Below are 22,651 nucleotides of genomic sequence, written 5' to 3'. Positions count from 1 at the left end.
ACAAGGGCGGCGAGAAGGGAGGGTGGTCCCGGAAGCCCGCGAAAGCGAAGGCGCAGTGGAAGGGAGTACCTTCTCCCCGCATCAGCCCCAGACGCACAAAGTGCTGGTCACAGCGCCCCTCCTGCGTCTTCCGCCCCCAGATTGACGAGGCCGTGGCGCCCTGCCAGCGCGGAGGCCGTCCCCTCCCCCGCCCGGGCCCGCGGCGCTGAGCGCGGTTTAGCACCGACTGAGTTTAGGGGGCGGTGTCTTTGGGATGGAAAGGCGGCCAAGAGGGAACGAGAAGGGGGGGGGAGGGAGGTGGAGACGCAGTCGAGACTATAAAAGGGCGGCCCGGGCCGCCTGGTTCTTTGCACTCGCTGGAGAGCGGCTCCACGCCAGGGGCCACTGCAAAGCCAGGGCGCAGCAGAGTAGGGCCGAGAGGACCGAGTCTTGCGCAAAGCCAGCAGCCCTGCGGCCAAGGCGGAGACCGAAGAGGGGCTCCAGGCACCGATCCTCGCGTTGCCCGTTGCCCCCTGCCCCGGAGGCGTCCCAGGGCACTCCTCGTCCCTGCAAGCAGCCTCCCTGCCAGTCCCTGCTGCGCGGTGCCTCCAACTCTGCGCTAGAAGAAAAACTTCCCGCGCGCCCGCAGAACTGCAGCGCCTCTTTCCCAGTGACTCCGGGAGTCCTGTCCGCGGCCGGCTCTGCGCGCACTTTCAAAGAATAATAGTAACTGTAACAACCCAGAGTGAGGCTAGCCAGGCTCTGTGCTCCCGACCCGAACAATAGCCCCCTCGCTCCGTGCACTGCGGCGCGCGGTGCCTCCCGGGACTCGGGTGCAGCGACCGGTCCCCGCGGGGTTTCGAAGGCGCACAGGAGGCAGCGACATGGGGAACGCGGAGCCGGCGCGGCGGCCTCGGAGCTCACAGCCTGCGCCCGCGCTGCTACTGCTCGCGGCCGCTGCAGCGCTGCTGCTCCTGCCGGGCGCGCGCGGGCGCCCCGCAGAGGAAGACGAGGAGTTGGTGCAGCCCGCCTTGGAGCGCGCGCCGGGACACACGACCACGCACCTCCGCCTGGACGCCTTCGGTCGGCAGCTGCACCTGGAGCTGCAGCCCGACCGCGGCTTCCTGGCGCCGGGTTTCACGCTGCAGACCGTGGGGCGCAGGCCCGGGCCCGACGCGCTGCGTCCGGACACCGCCGGCGACCTGGCGCACTGCTTCTACTCCGGCACGGTGAACGGCGATTCCGGCTCGGCCGCCGCTCTCAGCCTCTGCGAGGGCGTGCGCGGCGCCTTCTACCTGCAGGGCGAGGAGTACTTCATCCAGCCCGCGCCCGTCGCCGCCACCGTGCGTCTCGCCCCCTCTGCCGCCGCCGCCGCCGCCGGGGAGGAGCCGCCGGAGCGGCCCCAGTTCCATCTCCTGCGGCGGAGGCGGCGGGGTGGCGGCGGCGCCAAGTGCGGGGTCACGGACGACGAGACCCGGATCGCGAGGGGCGCGGCCCGGGAGGGCGAGGACGCCCAGGCGCAGTGGCCGCGGCGGGATCCGGCGCCGCAGCGGGCGGGACAGCCGACAGGTATGGATTCCTGAAGAGTTGCTCTCACTTGTCTCCATTCATCCCCCTCTCCCCACTGTCTCTGTGCGGCGCGTGTTGAGGGTGAACTCCTGTGCGCAGGCGGGCACATATGTCTGCGGACAGGACGGAGGCCAGGTGTGGAAGAATGTGGCTTGCGGTTTGGGTTGTCGAACTCAGCCCATCCTGCTAGAACAGAATCCCGTTTGGCCGAATAACGAATGATCAAGAGAAGACAGACAAATCAGCGATTTTCTGCTAAGGCGCAGCGTTTCGACAGGGAAGGGAAGAGTTGGTAACCCTACTCCTTCCACCTTAGTTTAGTGTGAGCGCGTATGACTTCTTGCCGTCCTGTTTCTTTTTAACGCCGGTGCATGTGTTCTTCGGTCGGGTTGCAGCTTGGCGCTTAGGTCTCGTAGGTGCTGCCTGTGCGCGCTCCTGCGCCCAGAGGAGGGCGGAGATGGCGGGCGGAGGAGCGACGGCAACCTCGCGGAGCGCACCCCGCGAGCCTGTACAGGATCCCAGCCTGCGCTAGGATTTCTGTTCCGCTGGCCTCCGCCTGCGCCCCTTTCCCCCTTAAGAAGCTGACCCCGACCGGCTGGCGGCGGCGGGGCGCCTCTGCAGAACCTGCCTGGGAGGTCTTTGCCCAGCCGGCCCCGCCTCTCCGCGCCTCCCACCCGGCCTCCCAGTTTGCGCTCCCTCTCGCGGCCAAAATTCTGCTCTCAAGCTCGGTTGAGCGTTGGTCACTGCTCATCTTTCCTGCAACGCCTCGCCCTGACTCTTTCAGTGGTGTGCGGTGCTTACTGTCCTGTCCTCTTCATGCTATCACTTTGGTGCCTTTTTTCGTCCTTAACTTTCTCACGTGTCTTGTTTTCGGATGTTCCTCTTTTCCCCCTGGACATCTGCTCCTTGAAGCCCTTACAGGGTCAGCGTCCAGTTAGGGCTCCCCTGGGGGCTGGGTTTTCAGTCAAGAGACAGAGGGCTCTCTTCTGCATAATCAAACGTGGCCCCACAGCTCAAGGCAGGAACTTTAGTTCCCTGGGGCAGTGGGAGTAGGGCAGTAGGCTGCTGGGCAGAGTGTGTGGTCCTTGTGCCCGGATTTGGCAAGAGCAGAACACCCCCAGGGACCCCTGGAATGAGAGAGCAGAGCAGGCTGAGATTCCTTCAGGCCCGGCCCCTTGGCAGAGGCCCCAGCCCTGCCCTGGGCCTTCCACGTGGAGTCGGATGATCTCATTCAGGATTTGAGTCCTGGCCTGTGAAAGAGTGACTCAGGGGCTCTGCGGGCTGCCCTTGCTCCAAGCTTTTACTACAGCTGGGTAGGATGATGAGCATACTGCCTTGTTCAGCTTATAGGATTTCAAAGAGGACAAAAGAAATCCTCCTCACCAAAAAAAAAAAAATTAAAAAAAAAAAAAAAAGGCCGAACCCTCACTGACTCACATGGCTTTTATATTTCAAGTAGAGAGAAAAAAAATAATAATAAAGGGAAAAAAAAAAACTTTAAAAATAACACTCTCAGTGAAAAGAGGTGCAAATATTTTTGTTATTGTTGTTCCAGGTATATTTTTGGCTTATTTGCTCTGACGGGTTAGGCTTTCCTTATATACTCTGGGCAGGTCACTACTCGTGGCAAGACTGCCCCTGAGCAAACGATCCTTTTTGTCTCTTGACAGGAGCTGGAAGCGTAAGAAAGAAGCGGTTTGTGTCCAGCCACCGCTATGTGGAGACCATGCTCGTGGCCGACCAGTCCATGGCCGAGTTTCACGGCAGCGGCCTGAAGCACTACCTGCTTACCTTGTTCTCGGTGGCAGCCAGACTCTACAAACACCCCAGCATCCGGAATTCAGTGAGCCTGGTGGTAGTGAAGATCCTGGTCATCTACGAGGAGCAGAAGGGGCCAGAGGTGACCTCCAACGCCGCCCTCACTCTACGGAACTTCTGCCACTGGCAGAAGCAGCACAACCCGCCCGGTGACCGGGATGGAGAGCACTATGACACGGCGATTCTCTTCACCAGACAGGTGAGAGCAAGACCCTGCCCATCAGGACTGGCCTCGGGGGAGGCCGCTGTATCACAAGCAAACGCTCACAAGGCATTTCCCCAGTGTTTTTTGCACTTCCTTTTCTTTTTTTTTTTTTTTTTTAATTGGCTAGCCTGGTCCCTTTTCCTTAGGTCTTCCTTAATTTTAATATCTCAAGTCTCACAGTCCTGTTTGAATAGCGTTAGAGAAAAATCTTAATTAAAGTCGCCCAGAGTGGTCCCAAAAGGACAGCTCAGCAACAGTGAGTGGAAATGCTCCCAAACAAACGTGGAGATACATGTTGCCAAAAGGTTAGGTCCCAAGGTTCGTGCTCTCTGTCCCTATGAGTCAGGACCCACCTCTGTTCCTTTTAGGACCTGTGTGGGGCCCAGACGTGTGACACTCTTGGGATGGCTGATGTTGGAACCATATGTGATCCCAGCCGAAGCTGCTCAGTCATAGAAGATGATGGCTTGCAAGCCGCCTTCACCACAGCTCATGAACTAGGTGAGTCCATTTCAGGGTAGGAGTGGAGTCTGCTTCACGAGTTCTCAGACCAATAAACCGTGTGCTCGTTGAATGGGGGACGGGGGGAGCTGGCAGGTTATATTGCTATTTTAGATTCCAGAGCTTTCTAGAAACTGCAGGAAGCATTTTTTTTTTTTCCCACTATTCTAAACACGGCCAACCTTACTGGGATTCAAAATAACATAGGAGGGGCTCTGGACCTTTGGAAATTCACATATTTGTTTGCACCTTGTGAAAAACAGGCACATCGTGTCCAAACTAGTTCGTTTCTTCTAGAAATATCACTTTGAGACAGATGAATCCCCGATGGGGGAAAAAGTGCTGCAAATGACCTATATTTTGATGTGGGTTTCGGGTTGCTCCTTAGGCCACGTGTTTAACATGCCCCATGACGATGCAAAGCAGTGTGCCAGCATTAATGGCATTGACCAGAATTCCCACATGATGGCGTCAATGCTTTCCAACTTGAACCACAGCCAGCCTTGGTCTCCCTGCAGTGCCTACATGATTACATCATTTCTGGATAACGGTCATGGTAAGATGCTTGAGCGCCTCTTTCTAGATGTAATCCAGCTTCCACATGGAAGGTTCTAGTTAAACCAGCTCTTTCTCTCCGTTTTTGTTCTTTTTATTTCTCCTCCTTCCAAATTACTCTCATTGTCAAGAGCATACGTTTTTAGATCTCAATTCCCAGTAACAGGTAATTCTTCTGGCCGAGTAGCTCCTAATGTACATTAACTTGAGTTTTTTAGCAGAACAATAACTTACCATCACTGTTAACGCAGAAATACCCCTTTGAGGACAATCTTTTACAAATCATTTAAAACCTCTCTGGCATTTTCCCCAGAAGCTCTCGTGTTCAGATCACTCTGCTATATCTCATGTCCTGTGATACCTATCTTCTGAAACTGATCTGCCTTCGCTGTGTTTTCCTTTCCTGCTTTATGATACGAGTTGGCATTTCCTTTGCAGGGGAATGTCTGATGGACAAGCCCCAGAGCCCCATCCAGCTCCCCTCGGATCTCCCCGGGACCTTGTATGATGCCACCCGGCAGTGCCAGTTTACCTTTGGGGAGGACTCCAAGCACTGCCTGGATGCAGCCAGCACGTGCATGACCCTCTGGTGCACAGGCACGTCTGGCGGGCTGCTGGTGTGTCAGACCAAACACTTCCCCTGGGCAGACGGCACCAGCTGTGGGGAAGGCAGATGGTGTATCAACGGCAAGTGTGTCAACAAGACGGACAAGATGCACTTCCATGTGAGTTTTTCTATCGCAACACGTGCACACTCCTTTAAAATTCAGAATTGGAAGGAGCAAAGTGATGCTAGAGCATCGGATGCCACCATAAACATCCCTGTCTGTGGCTTTGATGGTTCTTTTTACAGCTGATTCTTGATCCCTTCTTTTTCTTTTTTATTTCCTAAAAAGACCTCTGTAGAGAGTTCTAATGTTGATCGCTTGTGTCCCCGTTTAGACTCCTGTTCATGGAAGCTGGGGACCATGGGGACCCTGGGGGGAATGTTCGAGAACGTGTGGTGGAGGAGTTCAGTACACAATGAGGGAATGTGACAACCCGGTCCCCAAAAATGGAGGGAAGTACTGTGAAGGCAAGCGCGTGCGCTATAGGTCGTGTAACATTGAGGACTGTCCAGACAACAATGGTGAGTAGACACGGGCCAAAAACCATGTGGCCACAAGCCAGCAGATAAGGGTTGAAAACTGATGATGTCATTGTATCCTTTTCTTTCCAGGAAAAACCTTTAGAGAGGAACAATGTGAGGCACACAATGAGTTTTCTAAAGTCTCCTTTGGGAGTGGGCCCGCAGTGGAGTGGACACCCAAGTATGCTGGAGTCTCGCCCAAGGACAGATGCAAGCTCATCTGTCAAGCCAAAGGCATTGGCTTCTTCTTCGTTTTGCAGCCCAAGGTAGTTACTTTCACTCATACTCTTGCCTAAGAAACGAGGGCTGGAATTGTGACTTTTTCACACAACCTATGATGCAGTTTCATTAGTTTATATATTAACGTGTTCCATTTCCAATCGGATCTCCTTGTCTTCTAGATACATTGGCAGCTGCTCACTTTGAGTGTACTGTCATTGTCAGTTATGAATAAAGCTTGAATCCAGCACTCAGGATTCTTATCATTGCTTGTTATTACTCTGATATACAAAGAAAAGCCCATGATGGTTAGATAAATTCACATGGCAGCCACCCAGTGGTTTTGGGAAATAGCTTAAGCAAGGACCAAAGTACTAACTGGTGATTGGCAGTAGCATGTGCAAATGGACTTATTAAAATGAAGTCTGAGCGTCGGTAACTCTTGTGTTTGAGGACATATATTGAACTAGAAAAAGCATCATTTTGCTCTTTTGCCGAGGGGATAAATCTGGTTCTGAGGTAAAAAAAGGAAATGAATTTTGGTTGAGGTTGTCATGTGCCGTAATCACCGTAGGCTATGAAAATACTTCCCGGCTGCAGATTTAACATATAATATTCAGCATCTACGATTGCCGGATATTATTTTAGGCACCGAGCAGACCGCAGGAAACAAAGTGACAAGCTCTGCTTTCATTGACCTTACCTAGAAGTGAGATAGGTCAATAAACAAATCATCAAAACAATTTATAATATTTTCAGACGTCTGCATCTACTGGGGGAAAAAGTCACCAAGATGGGTAGTATGTGACAGACGTCAAGTTCTGTTTTAACTATGATGGTCGGGAAGGCAGAGACATTACGTTAACGAGAGAAACTTTCCTAATTATCAGGGCATCATCTCTTTCCTGTGTTAACGTGTGACACCAGATGTATTGCTCTTCCCTTCTTCAGGTGGTTGACGGGACCCCGTGTAGCCCAGATTCCACCTCCGTCTGCGTGCAGGGACAGTGTGTAAAAGCTGGTTGCGATCGTATCATAGACTCCAAAAAGAAGTTTGATAAATGTGGCATCTGTGGAGGAAACGGATCTACGTGCAAGAAAACATCAGGCTCGGTGACCAGTGCAAAGTGAGTTTTAAAACATTGTACTCCCAAAGATATTATTTAGATGTGATCTTACGAGTCTGGTAAAAATCACACACTCGATGACGAGCACGGTTTCAGGCTAAGTAACGGAATTAGCTAAGGGACTGAGACAGTCTTCTGTCTGTTTTTTCTGGCCCGCAGACCTGGATATCACGATATCGTCACAATTCCGGCTGGAGCCACGAACATCGAAGTGAAGCAGCGGAATCACCGGGGATCCAGGAATAACGGGAGCTATCTCGCCATCAGAGCGGCCGATGGCACCTATATCCTGAATGGCGACTTCACTCTGTCCACTTTAGAGCAAGACATCACCTACAAAGGGACCGTCCTGAGGTACAGTGGTTCCTCCGCCTCGTTGGAAAGAATCCGCAGCTTCAGCCCTCTCAAAGAGCCCATAACCATCCAGGTCCTCACAGTGGGCAATGCCCTCCGCCCCAAAATCAAGTACACCTATTTTGTGAAGAAGAAGAAGGAATCTTTCAACGCCATCCCTACTTTCTCCGAATGGGTCATCGAAGAGTGGGGCGAGTGCTCCAAGTCGTGCGGACGGGGCTGGCAGCGGAGACTGGTGGAGTGCCGGGACATTAACGGGCAGCCCGCCTCCGAGTGCGCCAAGGAAGTGAAGCCGGCCAGCACCAGACCCTGCGCGGACCTGCCCTGCCCCCACTGGCAGCTAGGGGATTGGTCCCCATGTTCCAAGACCTGCGGGAAGGGTTACAAAAAGAGAACCTTGCAGTGTCTGTCCCACGATGGGGGGGTCTTGTCTCACGAGAGCTGTGATCCTTTGAAGAAACCGAAGCATTACATAGATTTTTGTACGATGGCAGAATGTAGTTAAGCAGTTTCGGTGTTGAGGGAAGGACGAGGTGTGGAAGGGCTGATGCACTGAAATCAAGAAGGCTGGAGGGATCCAGTGTACCTTGCCAGTGAGCGACAAGGAGTGTCGAGGAGTTGGGAGGGTAGAGGTAGGTAGAGAAGAAGTTAGATCGTCAGAATATCCTGCCGGTTACAAATCTGATAGGGTAGTTAATGAGGGTTATTAATCTCTGAGCAATGATAGAGCATGATAAAGCCCCAGGGCATTATTATTATTCCTTTTGTTACATCTATGACAAGTTTAAAAAAAAAAAAAATAGAAACGATTGTCACACTTAGTTTAAGGAGTATACAATCCCTGTTTTGTGGTACTGATTAAATACTTTGTATCAGGCGGTTTGGGGAATGGAAAGCAGGAGAGAGAAGAGATTTTTTTTAGTTTCAGACAGGGCTTACTTTACCTCACTAACAACGGAGGGAGGAAAGGGGTACAAATAGCATCTTTAACCAGCACTGATTATGGCTGCTACCATTTCGGAGAATGTTTCTGCCATCTTTTCTACCCAGAGGTAAGAATTCAAGACTGTCCACCACGAGAGAAATACTTAACAACCTCAGATGACTCAAGTGAACTCCATCTTTACTTTCTTGTGCCCTTGTTGTGTCTTTATTCGTGATTTCATTTTGACAAATAATTCCACGTGTTTGTAGAAATGCAGGAAGTCTACAAGGGTTAAAAAAGCAGCAATGAATCAGATGCTCGGAAAAGCCAGACGAGGCAAGATGGGCTCAGTACCTCCTATTTTCTTTCCTCTGTATGTAAGCCTACTTTAGGAATGCGGATGTTAAAAAAAAAACAAAAACAAAACCGTTCATGTCTCAAAGACCGGGTGATCATACAAAAAGGATGTAATGCCAGTATAAGAACAGGGTGTGTAGAATGGGATCCCCAGTGTTTGGGGACATGGAGATCACTTGTCTCACAGTGGGGAGGCTACTGAGGGGTAGCAGGTCCATCCCCAGCAGCTGGTCCAACAGTCATATCCTGGTGAATGTCTGTTCAGCTCTTCTACTATGAAAGAGAATATGACTTTTTTTTTCCATATGTATATAGTAAAATATGTTACTATAAATCCTACATACTTTATAAGTATTTGTGTGTTCCTTCTAAGAAGGACTATAGTTTGTAATAAATGCCTATAATAACATATTTATTTTTATACATTTCTTTCTAATGATAAAACTTTTAAGTTATATCGCTTTTGTAAAAGGGCATATAAAAATAGAGTATTTATACAATATATGTTACTAGAAATAATAAAAGAACACTTTTTGAATGTGTGTGTCTTTTTTTTTTAAATGGGAATTAATTCTTGGGAAGGAAATCTGAGACACAAATACTGAATTTGAAGACTGAATAATTTTCTTAAATTCTATAGAAATAAGGTTTCATTCTAATTAAATGTATTTTATGTATCCTTAATGTATGTGATTGCTACCAAAAAAGAAATCTATTATATCTTCTGTGATAGATTTTGTTAAACGTACAACAATGGTTGGGAAATGTTTTCTGTGAAGAGCCAGATAGTAAATATTTTTGGCTTTGTTGGTCAGATCATCTCTGTCACAACTACTTACCTGTGCTGTTGTAGCATGAAAACAGCCATAGACAATACATCAATGAATGGGCATGGTGGTGTTCTAATAAAACTTTATTTTCAAAAACTGGGCCATATTCGTTCTGTGGGCAGTTTGCCAACTTTGGACATATAACACAAATGAGAAAAGGTGGGGTTCCGGATGCATTTTGAACTTGTGTCTCTTCGATTATATCATATGAGTAAAATTTGTGAAAGCATTGAAGGTACTGAGTAGAAAATGACGCCTCATAAAGAACATTTGGGGATAGACCTACATCATGAGCCCAGCCGTCTGAATGTTCTACTTGCTCTTCAGGAACATGAGGTGTTTGGAGAAACCCTGGAACACTCTGAGTGGCCTTCCATAAATCACTGTAATTTAAATACTAAAGGGTACATCAATGATTTTAAACATTGAGACCGCTTCCAAAGTAACTACATTTCTCTCAGGAAATAGCTTATTTACTAGAAGACTCGGATTATGTGGTTAAACCACAGACAACTCCCATGTTACATTTTCATCCTTTTTTTCACCCTTCTTAGTTTTCTCAAGTAATTCTATATAACATGCTAATTTCAGATTGAGATGATCATTTCTAATTTGCCCTCAGAATTACTCAAAGCGTTGTTCCCCTGAACAGTTGAATATAAGATTCTCCAGGTGCATAGGTCAGAAAGTGGGGCAGGGGAGGGGAGAGCCATGTTAGTCTCCGGCTTAGTTTTTTCCTACCTACTGGCCACTGAACTGACAGGTGAAAGTCAAGTAAGTCTTACCCTGGGAACTAGTCCTGGTTCCATAGAACACAGTTAAACATAGAATTTGGCCATGCAATTCAGTGGCCAAACATGCTCTTTGTTCCAACTACCATCATTATTTACTTGCCTAGATTACTGTGTACAAATCCCCATAGTAAGTGACAATGAGGATGCACACATGCAAGAAATGCCCTTAACCTCAATTACTATACAAGCTATTTGATAAAATAAGATAAATGTATCCCTAAAATGATAATCTATAATATAAAGAAGTCATTTGCTGATCTCGCCTAATTCACCAATGAGGTGTTTCTTTCTCTTTTTCTTTCTTCCTTCCTCCTTCCTTCCTTCCTTCCTCCCACCCCTTCCCTCCCCTTCCTTCCTTCCTACCTTTCTTTTCTTTTTTTCTTTCTTTCTTTCTTTTCTTGCTTTTCTTTCTTCTTTCTTTCTCTTTCTTTCTTTCTTTCTTTCTTTCTTTTCTTTCTTTCTTTCTTTCTTTCTTTCTTTCTTTCTTTCTTTCTTTCTTTCTTTCTTTCTTCTTCCTTTCCTCTCAAAAGCCTTCCATTGATTGGATGTGGTAAGCAGGAGGTTGAAATTCAGGACACAAAGATAAAAGCAGCCAAAAGACATTCCACCATCCCTTATTCTCCATCCAAGGCAATGCCAAACAACTTTCTAAGTTGCCTCATTATATTTTTTCAGCCCTCTGTTGGTAAGATTTTCTTTTTATCAATAAACCAAGCAGTTTAAGATACTCCATTTGGGCAGCAAAGAGACTTTAGGTCAAAACACACATCTAGTGACTTTTCCAGGGAAACCCTCCTAGAACCCTTAGCTAAGTGACACTCTAAAAGCACTCTGCACTTTCCCTTCTTGCCACTTTTCACAAAAATCCTCTACTCTTCTTGCTCTGGGCCTGTTTTGCTCACTCTTATTTCCCCAGTTCCTAGATTTTTTGCCTGTCTGATATTTTTATTCAATGAATAACCCTTAAACATAGTCAAACTACTGGTCATAGAAATTTTCACTCCTTGGAATCTGTGCTAAATAATCAAAAAAGTTCACAAAGATTTATATATGAATGTTACATAAATCTGAATACAGGCATTAAAGGAGTATGCTGAGGACTATTTATGACATAACAAAACGTGAATCACAGACGGTAATAATGATGGCCAACATCCCTGGAAGTTAACTATGTGTTTTACATAAGTTAATTCTGTTAATAACCACCTCCCCCCCAAAAAAAAACTCTGATGTAGATATTATTACTATTACTATCTGTTAGAAAAGGAAGCAAGCAAAGAGAAATTGAACTACTTGATGGAGATAGAACAGTTAGCAGGCAGCTGAGCCAGGATTCCAATCCATCTTTTTTCTATATCTTTTTCATGGATTTTCACAATGTTCAATATCTGAAAAGGGATTCCAATCCAGGTAGCCAACCTTAAGAGCCTGTACTCTCTCCACTCTTAAGCATTTAACCATATTAGGGGCACCTGGGTGGTTCAGTTATTTAAGTGTCTGACTCTTGATTTTGGCTCAGGTCATGATCTCAGGGTCCTGGAAGCAAGCCCCACGTGGGGCTCTGTGCTCAATGTGGAGTCTGCTTAAGGATTCTCTCTCTTCCTTTCCCCCTGCCCCTTCCCCCACTCACACCCTTTCTCTCTCTCTTTCTCTCTCTTTCTCTAAAATAAGTAAATAAATCTTAAAAAAAAAAAACCATATTATTGCTACAAAGTTGTATATACAAACACATACACACATTCTCACACTTACAAATGCATATACACAAAAATAACCCAACTGGCTATTTTTATTTTCTTCTTTGTACTTTTATGTGTTTGCCAAATTTTCTACCAAAACACAACTGTATCTTTTTTATAATCAGAAAAAAAGTTATTTTTTAAAGGGTAGGAAAACCTTAAGTGGAGTGGTTTTCATTGTGTGAATTCATTCTAGTCAGTAATTTAGAGACGCTGTAAATGTTATGTTTTTGTTGTTGTTGTTTGCCCCCAATAAGCCCTTTAAAAGCTGAAGCATCTTTGCGATAGCATAACATTAAGGAAAGTCAGTTTTGTTGATATGTAAATGATGATGGCCATTCTCAGTATGGAGGCAAAAATCAAGATAGATAAACTAGTCAGTTTGTATTATAATTTCAGTATATATATTACTTTCCAAAGATATGTATACTAAATATCACTAAAAATTATTTAAAAATCAATTTCAGGGCACCTGGCTGGCTCAGTCGGTTAAGCAGCTACCTTCTGCTCAGGTCATGATCCCAGAGTCCTGGGATCGTCCCACATCAGGCTCCTTGCTCAGCTGGGTGCCTGCTTCTCCCTCTGTCTACCGCTCCCCCTGCTTGTGCTTACTCTCTCTCTCTCTCTCTGACAAATAAATAAATAAAATCTTAAAAAGATATATTAAAAAAATTAAAAAATAAAAATCGATTTCAAATTCAAGTGTGTTTGGATTTTCCACCATTTTATATTTTTCTACCTCCCTATTTCTATTTGTCAGTGAAGAGGATGAATGAACAGCAAATCCCCAAGAATTTAGAGTTACTGACACTTTAATTTAGGAAAAAAAAGTGTGTACCTAGCAACTGGAGGAGATCCAGGAGAATCAAACTCATAAATTCCTATCAGGCATAAAATCCATATGGCTCGTGTATCTATGTGTGTTTCATTGTGTTAGGAAGAAGTGCTTTAGTTCCCAAGCTGTGCAGGGTGCAAAAGTAGCCAAATGTTAGTGTTAAGGAAAAAGCTGGGCTCAAGATCCACACTGACATTCTCAAGTATCCTAGATTATCTATAAACCAGAAGAATTCATCAAAGCTAAGAGCAAAAGAATAAACCACAATTTTCCATATAGACATATGCATAAAAAAGAAAGCTAAGATGTGACAACAATATTCCTCTTTATTTACAAAAATTTGTGAAAATAACTTTCACATTACTTAAATTGTCCTCTTCAGTTGTCCTCATTTTCCTATGGAAACTGTCAAGAGGGGCAGAGAACTTTTTTTTTCCTTTCAGCCATAGACAAAAAAGGATATCCAAGAAGCACTAACAGTAACATGTTAAGATGGAATAATGGCCTTTTAATTCAGCGCTGTTTATTGCCTTGAACAAATCAGTGGAAAGGTCCTATCATCTCATAAATGAGAAGATATTTCCAAATTGTCTCTTGTTTCAAAAACTAAAACTAGATCCTGAAGTAAAATGATATGTCTGGAATTTTCTTTAAAATTTTCAAGCAAAAACAGAAAAGGTGGGGATAGATGAAACAAGATCAGCGAAGTGATAATTGGTAATGCTGAGTGACGGATAGAGACTCATTATCCTTTGTTCTCTACTTCTGTGTAATTAATTTTTTTCTAGGATGAAAAGTAAAAAGAAAAACCAAAAAACTAAAGAGAAGTTATACTTCTTTTGTCCAATTTACAAATCAAGTCAGTCTTGAAGTAATTGAAGATATAACATGTATTAGTCTCCTTTTCTACTCTCCCATGTGTTTTGGGGGAAGAATAAATGTACTTAAAATACACACACTTAAAAGCACAGAAACATTCTCTAAAACAGCTTGGTGTGGAGGGCAAGAGGCAATCACATGGTAGCTGAGAGAAAGAAAGGAAGGAAGGAAGGGAGGGAGAAAGACATTCTTTTTACTTGTAGCACTGCAAAATGTAGAGTGATTCAATGGGTTCTCTGTTCTCATCGGCTGTGAATTTATCACTTTTCTACTGAGGCCTGATTTACATATTATCAGAGTCTGAAAAAAATTCACTATTACGTGTTACAGGTTTTGCATCAAGAGGAAGAAAAGCAAGTAAAGAGAATGAAAATGGAAAGTCACTTTTATTCATAAATAGATATGAAAGGCAAGCTGAGTGGGGGGAATATGAAGAGACCCAGAGGGATTCTCAGTTCCCCGAAGCTGAGGGAGGTGAGGCCACCACTGGTGAAACAGGAACACAATTTTGGGCACAGACAAAGGGCACATTTGGCAACCTTGAAGTTGCAGAGAGGGAACTCAGCTGAGAGATTTAAGAAATGGGCAAGGATCAAAGACCTCTGATTTCTATCTGAAGCTCTTCACCACATGTATTAGATTAGCTGTGTGCGGAGTTTCTTTCCTTTTTTCTTCTTTAAAGTGGGCTAAGACTTTACCAGTTCATGCTGCATGGTGCCTAAAAGCAGGGAAAGGCACCAGATAAAGAGCACCAGAGCCGAGCAGCCGCCTGCAATGAGGGACATTATTATATTATCCTGGCTTTTCACTTATTTCCAGTTGGTTTACTCAGTTCTGAATGTTCCAGAACCTTTCACCTTCAAAATTTTCACCAAAGTTGTTAACTAGAGTAGAAGCAACAGGCTTGGCTTTCATCCCCTCTCTTCTCAGAGCATGCCAGAGGTAATGAATAAAATGGGACTCACTCCAAAGGATACTGGAGAGGAAAGGGAAGAAGAGCAGGAGCATACACCATCCATCGGCTTGATAAACAAATTCTGAATAAAAAGGTCACAGAATCTCAAATGCTAGATCTTCAAGTCTATGGGCAAGGTCCTCCCCTCTGACAGATCCAGAGAGATGATATCTAGTTCTTAAAGTACAAGATATTCTGGAATCTTCCCCAAAATACTAGGACAATTTCTTTTAGAAGCTGGACAACAGTGAAACCCTGTGTTTTTCTAATTAAAATACTCTAATACTGACCTTCCAATACCGTACCTTGTTAATATCCTACAAGTAGGTAGCAGTGATAATAGAATTTTCTTGCATAGACCTTGAGCATGACTTTAGATTGGAGCTCCACATTTAAGAAACAACTGCAAGATTGTTAAAGAAATTTGGTTTTGGTCTAGGCTCTCTCTTTTCTTTTCTTAAAACAAAGGCCATTGCTTTTTCTACCAAAAGTCATGATAACATTGCATTTTATTTTCTTTAACAACTGTGCCTATGAGACATTTAAAAGATCAAAATGTAAATAAAGCTGAACACCTGGACAAGCTGTGATCCCATACAGAGGTAAACCTGTCTAAAATCCTCACTTTGGATTACACTAAAAATTGCAGGCACAGTTGAAACACAGGAATATTCAGTTCTTAGCATGACTGGAACAAGGCAAAAGGTATAATTTTACAAAAACAAAAACAAAAAACCAAAAGGCATTATTGAGAGTCCAGATTCAGAGAACTGAGCATTTATTTTTCTAAGGGATTTTGCCATTCACAACTGTGGGACTTTAGGAGGAAAAGTACCATACCATTAGTTCTTTCTAACATATCTGACTTAAATTATCAATAACCACCAAAAAGATACAATCTAAAATGTGAAGTTTTGTTAATTACAGAGCATCAATCACAATAAAGTTGCTTGTGTGCAGATTGCTGGGTGTCATACTTCTTTGATTTAGAACCCAAAGGAGATAGGAAACTAACACTGTCAAAAACAAATGCTTACTTTTCAGCAATATTTTGGCAGAGAGTGCTGAAAAATCAAACTGTCAACCCCAAAGGTTTAATGGAGCAAGAAGAGCCATTATATTTAACGACCTATGTTAAAGAAAAAAGTCACTTGTTAAGAAACCCTGCCTTTCTCTAAAATATAATTACACATCTTTCAAGAAGTATATGCTCAAGACACACACACACACAAAAGAAAAAAAATCAACTTAATATTTTCTCAAGAAAATTATAATAAAGAGGATAAATCTGTAGGGAAGGCCATTAGATCATCATTCCACTGATACAACAAATATCGGTAAGAATCAGTAAGCATCACTGAGCCCCTGTTTTGTACAAAGCACTGTCCTGAACTGAGGAGCCCACGAGAAAAAGAAAGTGAGAGAGAAAGATGAGAGGATGGAAGAGATGGAGAAAGACAATCTTGCCTTCAGTCTTACAATATAGCTGGACAAATAAAATGTGTACAAGTGAAAAGTTAATTAACAATACAAGGAAGTGAGTCCAAGGAGTTGTACGTGTAATGTGAGCTCAGAGATAGGGAAGGGAGAAATCACAGCAGGTCAAAGTGTCAAGAATAATTTCAGAGAAGGAGTGGAGATATAAACATGACACTTCACATCAAACGGAATTGAAATATAAGCAGGGGATGATGTGTTAGCTCGGGCTGGTAATAAAGTACATAGACTAGGTGGCTTATAACCAACAGGAGTTTATTTTCCACGGTTCTGGAGGCTGGAAATCTTAGGTCAGGGTGTCAGCATGGTCAGGTTCCGACGAGAGCTCACTTCCGGTTACAGACTGCCAAGTTCTCGTTGTATCCTCACATGATGGAAAGAAGGCAAGAGTCCTGTCTAGGATCCCTTTCAAACAGGCACTGGTCCCATTCATGAGGATTCCCCCTTCGGGACCTAATCACCTCCCAACGGCCTCCACCTCTTAATACCACCTTGGGGTTAGGATTTCAACTTATGAATTTTGTGGGGACACAAACATTCAGTCCACTGCAGACATGTTCCAGATATTGCGAGAGGAATAGCAGTAGCCAAAGTGACTGATTCATGTGACCCAATCTTTCCCAGCTCCTCATAATGACAAGTGGAATGCATAGATGCCACCAGTTGGACTGAAGAAACAGGGAAAAGAAGAAAAACTATGTGTAAGAGACCCAGAAAGATGCTTTTTGCCTTGCTGGCTTCATCCCAACGTACTCCCCTAGGTAGGTCAACTTAATTTGCTGAAAAGTTACCTGGAGAAAGTATTGACTATTTGTATATTATAATTTTTAAATAAACAAACAGAAGTTACAGAAGCAAGTAATGTGACCTTTGAAGATAAATATGCCAAAACTCACATACCTAAATTAATGACCCTCTCCCCTCAGATTCATCACTTTGGACTGTAAGTCATGAAGCCAAGAGCAGCCAGTCAGAGAAGCAACCTGTTTTGTGACCTTGCAGCTGTGTTTCATTTTTGACCAAAAATGGCATAATCCAGCTTAGATACCCACCTTAGTCATCATACTTGGCTGCAAAGACCCTTCGTTTCATCCAAAATAAAATCCTCCTTCAAAGAGCGATTTGCCACCACAAGAGATATTCAAAGAATGAGCTGCATGCTCCAAAGGCAATTTCAATGGATCCATTCCAAAAATATTGAAGCCATGGCAGCATTACCAGGAAAGGTGTATGTACTTCGCAAATGACAACCTTAAAAGGGCCGGAGTGTTGTTGAACGTGGGTTTTGGTTTGCCCATTGTAATTAATTCTATCCTGATAATAGAATTCAACTCACAAAGTTGCACAGAGAGGCTAACATCATGCAGCCATTTTCTTTTAAAATGTTACATTTTTTTTTCATTTTCCCCCCTATTATAGTGTCATTTTAATTGTTTGTTAAAAAAGAAATACCAGATTTGGTTTAAATGACCTTTTTTTAGCCCAGAATCGCTTGAAGGCTCTCAGTTTTGACTGCATCATTTTTCATGTGCTAAGCTCTCCAGCAAGCATGCATTTCCCATAAAAGCCTTCATCCGGATTTTATGCTCTTTTGCTCTCTCTCTCTGAGTGGATTTTATGTTTCTTAATAATAGAACCACGTTTTTTTTATAGCTCTCCCTCCCGTTGAGTTCCTAGAATTGTAGTTCACACATAGTAGAAACTCAATAAAAGTTGTATTCATTGACAAACAGGGGCTTCCCGCAAAGAGCAACCATGGCTTCGAACATTCACCAGTTACTAGGGATGAGGTGACTTTGTAAGGGAATCTGCCTTCTTGCAGCTCCTGAAGCAGACAGATCTGGGCTTGTATATTTCTTTGGCAGCTTGCAAATTACTTCATCTCTTTTGAGTTTCAGGTTCCTCTTTTGTAAATAAAGATCTACCTAAAGGATTGTTCTAAATAAAATAAAGGACATTCTAGGTAAAGCTTCTGACACACCAGAGTAATGATAGTATTGTTATAGAGATTAGTATCTGGCGCACATGACGCTCAATCCCACCGCAACATACGGACTCACCAACTCAGTTACTTTAGAAGGTTTCTCAGTAATAAGAACTGATCTGAATTAAATTAGCCTGCAGAAGCTTCTAGAAACTGACAAGTTTATCAGCTCCAACAAAAGCATGGACAAACTGGAGTTATCCATGTCCTGGAGGATGCTGCACTAGAATAAGTCATCGAGTGGTAAGGTCTACTCCACAGGATCAATCTATGTTTCCAAGTATTGAGTTAAGAGTAAAAATATTTTTTTGATGATGAAATTTAATCAATTCCCAATTTTATGAGTGTCTTTTTGAGAAATTTTATTTTCACTACAATTGAGACCAGATGATGATGGCAATGGCTATCCTAGATGACCAAGGTCCTGGACTACTACTTTACTGTCTCAGTGCTTGAAATCAAAATTCCATGTCCCCCCTTCCCTGGGCTCACATTTCAGAATAAATTATAAAATAAATGGCATACACTTTTGATCAATCAGTTTACTGATGGAAAGTCAGGGCTTCTAGAAATATCAAATCACAATTATAAGAAAAGGCGAGCCTGTGGGTGTTATTTTTTTTTCTAAGTTCACTAGAAATGACACAAACTATATTTCTCATTTATTGCGATCTTTTTTTCACATAAAGAAACACATTGTCATGTCTATTCAGATACGCAGAGTATTGTGACTTCTTAAAAAGATTTTTTTAAATGACGAATGTTACCATAAGAGGAAATGAACAAAAGTTGAACACTGGGAAAAGGTACTAGGACTTGTTTTTATTTATCATTGATTCTAATAAGTACTGTTACTCTCATGGCAGTTGCTCTTGTTAGCAATATTTGGTTATCAGAGAATCCACAATAGCAGTATCTTAACTTTCCTGGAAAAAAAGTAATATAAACTGAGACCTCTAGTGGGGTGAAGTGGGAATGTTCCACTTGCTTTCACCTCACACAGTGACTTTCACCTCACACAGTGATTTTCCCTTGTAATATGTAGGGGTTCCAATAGCTTTTCAAAACCTGTCTTCTTACCTCTTGAACAGTTAGTAGTAACATTTTATTATATCTTTACATAGTTAAGAGTGAAAATGATTATATATAAATTGAAAAACCAGTTGTGGGGCACCTGGGTAGCTCTGTCAGGTAAGTGTCTGACTCCGGGTTTCTACTCAGGTCATGATCTCAGGGTCATGCGATGGAGCCCTGCATCAGGCTCTGCGGTCAGCTCAGAGTCTGCTGGAGATTCTCTCTCTCTTCATCTCCCTCTGCCCCTCCCCCTGCTCAAGCTCTCTAAATAAATAAATAAGATCTTAAAAAACAAAAACAAAAACAGGGCGCCTGGGTGGCTCAGTCGTTAAGTGTCTGCCTTCGGCTCAGGTCATGATCCCGGGGTCCTGGGATCGAGCCCCGCATCGGGCTCCCTGCTCGGCAGGAAGCCTGCTTCTCCCTCTCCCACTCCCTCTGCTTGTGTTCCCGCTCTCGCTGTGTCTTTCTCTGTCAAATAAATAAAATCTTTAAAAAACAAAACAACACAAAACCACTTGTTACGATTATAAATGCTGCTGGGAATTTAACATACAGTCTGAAAACTAAAACTTCTTTTGGATGGAAACCTCTTTTATTCCCTAGAGAAATGACTCACTGTGATTTTGGGCCCTGGGGATGAAGGGCACACTGGGAGTCTGGAATCCTGTCGCAACGATGATGCAGAGACTAAAAATACTTGACATTTCTACACTGTCTGACATACTGTGACATGAAAGCAGTGTTGCAGTCCTGTGTCACCATCCGAAGCCCAAACCAAATGATACACACTGCAATATACCTCCTGAAATATGAGACCAATTTGGGAAGGAGAAATGGCGAAAGGGAAGTTATACAAAAATTAATAACGGGACTGCGAACAGAACCTAAATGTCTGTGCAGATTTAAACAACTGTACATGAGTTTGCTGAAAAAGCAGTTTAGTTCGTATGCTTTTCCATGTACTTTAATTTATGGTTTTATTTATTTGCAATTGTAAAACAAAAACCAGATTGAGTCTGAAAAGAGGATCCCTAAGGTATCATTTATAGATAACTCTGGTTGGAGATTATCCAAGGGGAATGAGACGATTCAGCTTGGTAAACACTGCGTTCAAGTGAAATAGCTCTGCATTCGGTAGGAAAAAAAAATGGTCAAAAGATAAGGTTTTGACAAGACCATTAAAATGCCAGTGATTCAAAATGAAAAATGTTGTTCCCAAAGTCATACATAAACATAATGTCAAAAACACTTGCCCAACACATATACACTTACTACAAACCCAAGGTAAAGTTTAGAAATGCACAGGATTTATCTTATACAGAGCAGGATCACGGTATGTTTCGTTTAATTCATTTTTGGGGAAAATACTTACTAATTATCTCTCTGTATAGAGAAGGGTAAAGCAGATAAAAGAATGAATTTCTCCACGCTTGAACTCTCTTTTGGGAGGTCAACACCAGATGAAACTACTAAACAACAAACACGTGTAGTATGCTTTGTTACCAACGGTTAAGTTACAGATAAAATGGGCCATAGAGTGAGCAGAGAGTAATATAGACTTGGATGCTTGGGAAAGACTTTGTGGAGGAGAAGGAATGTGAACTATTCCCTAAACAATGGGTGGGATTGGGATAGGCGAAGAAAGGCATTCCCAGGGGTATGGCAGCAAAAACTTAGAGCTAGAAATGAACTTAGGACATGAGTTTCTTTTATGGAAATCATGGGGGAAAAAAGGTCTACAAAAAAAAGACCCACTGAACCATTTTGGACTTGGGATAGAATGGAGGTAATAACTATAAGCCACAAGGATTCTGATGGGTGCTATGGGAGAGATGCTGGTGATTCTAGGAAGGAAGTCGGTGATAACTTGAGGCTTCAGAGACTCCATATCAGTATTTGCTAAACAGTAAATTTCCTCTGAGTGCTTTAATAGGTGATATTGGTAGGATATTAAAAAATATAAATCTTGATGCAAGGTTTAAGGAAAATGTAAGTCAATTGTCAAGATAAAATTTGTCCTCAAAAATATTTGGAAACACATACAAATAACTTATGAGTAAAATGAAACCTGATGAATGGCTAAGATAAGTCAGAGGCTAAGAAATGATGAACCAATGAAGTTGCAGAATTTAAACTTTCTATACATTCATCCTGTTTTTAAAGGAAGTACGTTGTTATTATGATGGTTAAGTTTATGTGTCAACTTGGGTAGGACGCAGTCCTCAGATATGGATCAAACATGCTTAGATGTTGCTGTGAAGCTATTTTCTAGATGAGATTAACATTCGAATCAATAGACTGAGTAAAGCAGATTACTCTCCATAATATGGTGAGCCTCATCCAATCAGTTGAAGGCCTTAAGAAAAAGACTGACCTCCCCCAAGGAGGAGGGTAGTCTGCCTACAGACTGCCTTTGGACTTGAACTACACCAGCTCTTCCTTGGGTCTCCAGCCTGCTGTCCTCCCCTGCAGATTTGGGACTTGCCAGCTTCCACAATCACATGAACCAACTCCTTAAAATAAATTTTTGACTCTGTCTCTCTTTACACACACACACACACAAAGATAAAAGCAGCAAACAAATCCCTGTGTGTAGAGGACTTCATCAGATGTTCAAATGCTTTTTGTTGGGCTGTTTTCTGTTTTGTCTTCTTTTCCTTGGAATGGAAGATTCATTTCAAAGCATGATCAGAAATGAAGTTAATTAGAAGTGGAAACCAGTGAGAAAATGGTCTATCCTAACACAGGTAGTGGTGAATTGGCCTAGAGTCATATGATTTATGTTAAGCATTAACATAACATGAATGAAATGCAGCCATTAGGAAAAAATGAAAAATTACACAATTTTTTATATCACCAAATAATATATTTACTAGGAGGATGCTCCTCTTTCAAAGTATAGACTTTCTAGTATGGCAGTTCCTCAAAAAACTAAACATAGCATTGTCATATGATCCAACAATTCTGAGTATATACCCAAAAGAATTGAAAGCAGAGACTCAAACAGATATTTGTGTACCAATATTCATAACAGTGTTATTCGCAATAACCAAAAAGTGGAAACGAGCCAAATGTCTATCAGTGAATAAATGAATGAACAAAATATTTTATGTCCATGTATGATATATGATATGATGATAGAATATTACTCAACCACAAAAAGGAATGAAATTCTGATATATGCTACAATATGGGTGACCTTGAGAAACATTATGCTAAGATGGGCGCCCGGTTGCTCAGTCGGTTAAGCATTGGGCTCTTGATTTTGGCTCAGGTCATGATCTCAGTGTTGTAAGATCAAGCCCCGCATTGGGCTCTGCACTTGG

The 22,651-nt window shown here is 43.3% G+C and overlaps 1 protein-coding gene across 1 annotated transcript; it reads left to right on the top strand.

The window, feature by feature from the left end:
• Positions 1–329: 329 nt before the first annotated feature.
• ADAMTS1 (ADAM metallopeptidase with thrombospondin type 1 motif 1) lies at positions 330–9,276 on the top strand. Its single transcript, XM_032393323.1, has 9 exons — positions 330–1,548; positions 3,219–3,565; positions 3,940–4,072; positions 4,461–4,628; positions 5,066–5,352; positions 5,570–5,756; positions 5,847–6,022; positions 6,927–7,102; positions 7,262–9,276. The coding sequence occupies exons 1-9, from the start codon at positions 864–866 to the stop codon at positions 7,959–7,961; spliced, it is 2,859 nt and encodes a 952-aa protein (XP_032249214.1). The 5' UTR covers positions 330–863; the 3' UTR covers positions 7,962–9,276.
• The last annotated feature ends 13,375 nt before the right edge of the window (positions 9,277–22,651 follow it).

The sequence above is a fragment of the Phoca vitulina genome, unplaced genomic scaffold, assembly GCF_004348235.1.
Source record: "Phoca vitulina isolate PV1807 unplaced genomic scaffold, GSC_HSeal_1.0 scaffold72, whole genome shotgun sequence".
Taxonomy (NCBI): Eukaryota; Metazoa; Chordata; class Mammalia; order Carnivora; family Phocidae; genus Phoca; species Phoca vitulina.
This window is presented reverse-complemented; position numbering and strand designations above follow the sequence as displayed.

What these genes read in the sequence shown, in the direction of transcription:
- ADAMTS1 (XM_032393323.1), top strand. Translation starts at nt 864, where the DNA reads ATGGGGAACGCGGAGCCGGCGCGGCGGCCTCGGAGCTCACAGCCTGCG. An exon ending in GCGGGCGGGACAGCCGACAG is followed by an intron (nt 1,549 to 3,218) that starts GTATGGATTCCT and finishes GTCTCTTGACAG; the next exon opens with GAGCTGGAAGCGTAAGAAAG. An exon ending in GGCTCGGTGACCAGTGCAAA is followed by an intron (nt 7,103 to 7,261) that starts GTGAGTTTTAAA and finishes TCTGGCCCGCAG; the next exon opens with ACCTGGATATCACGATATCG.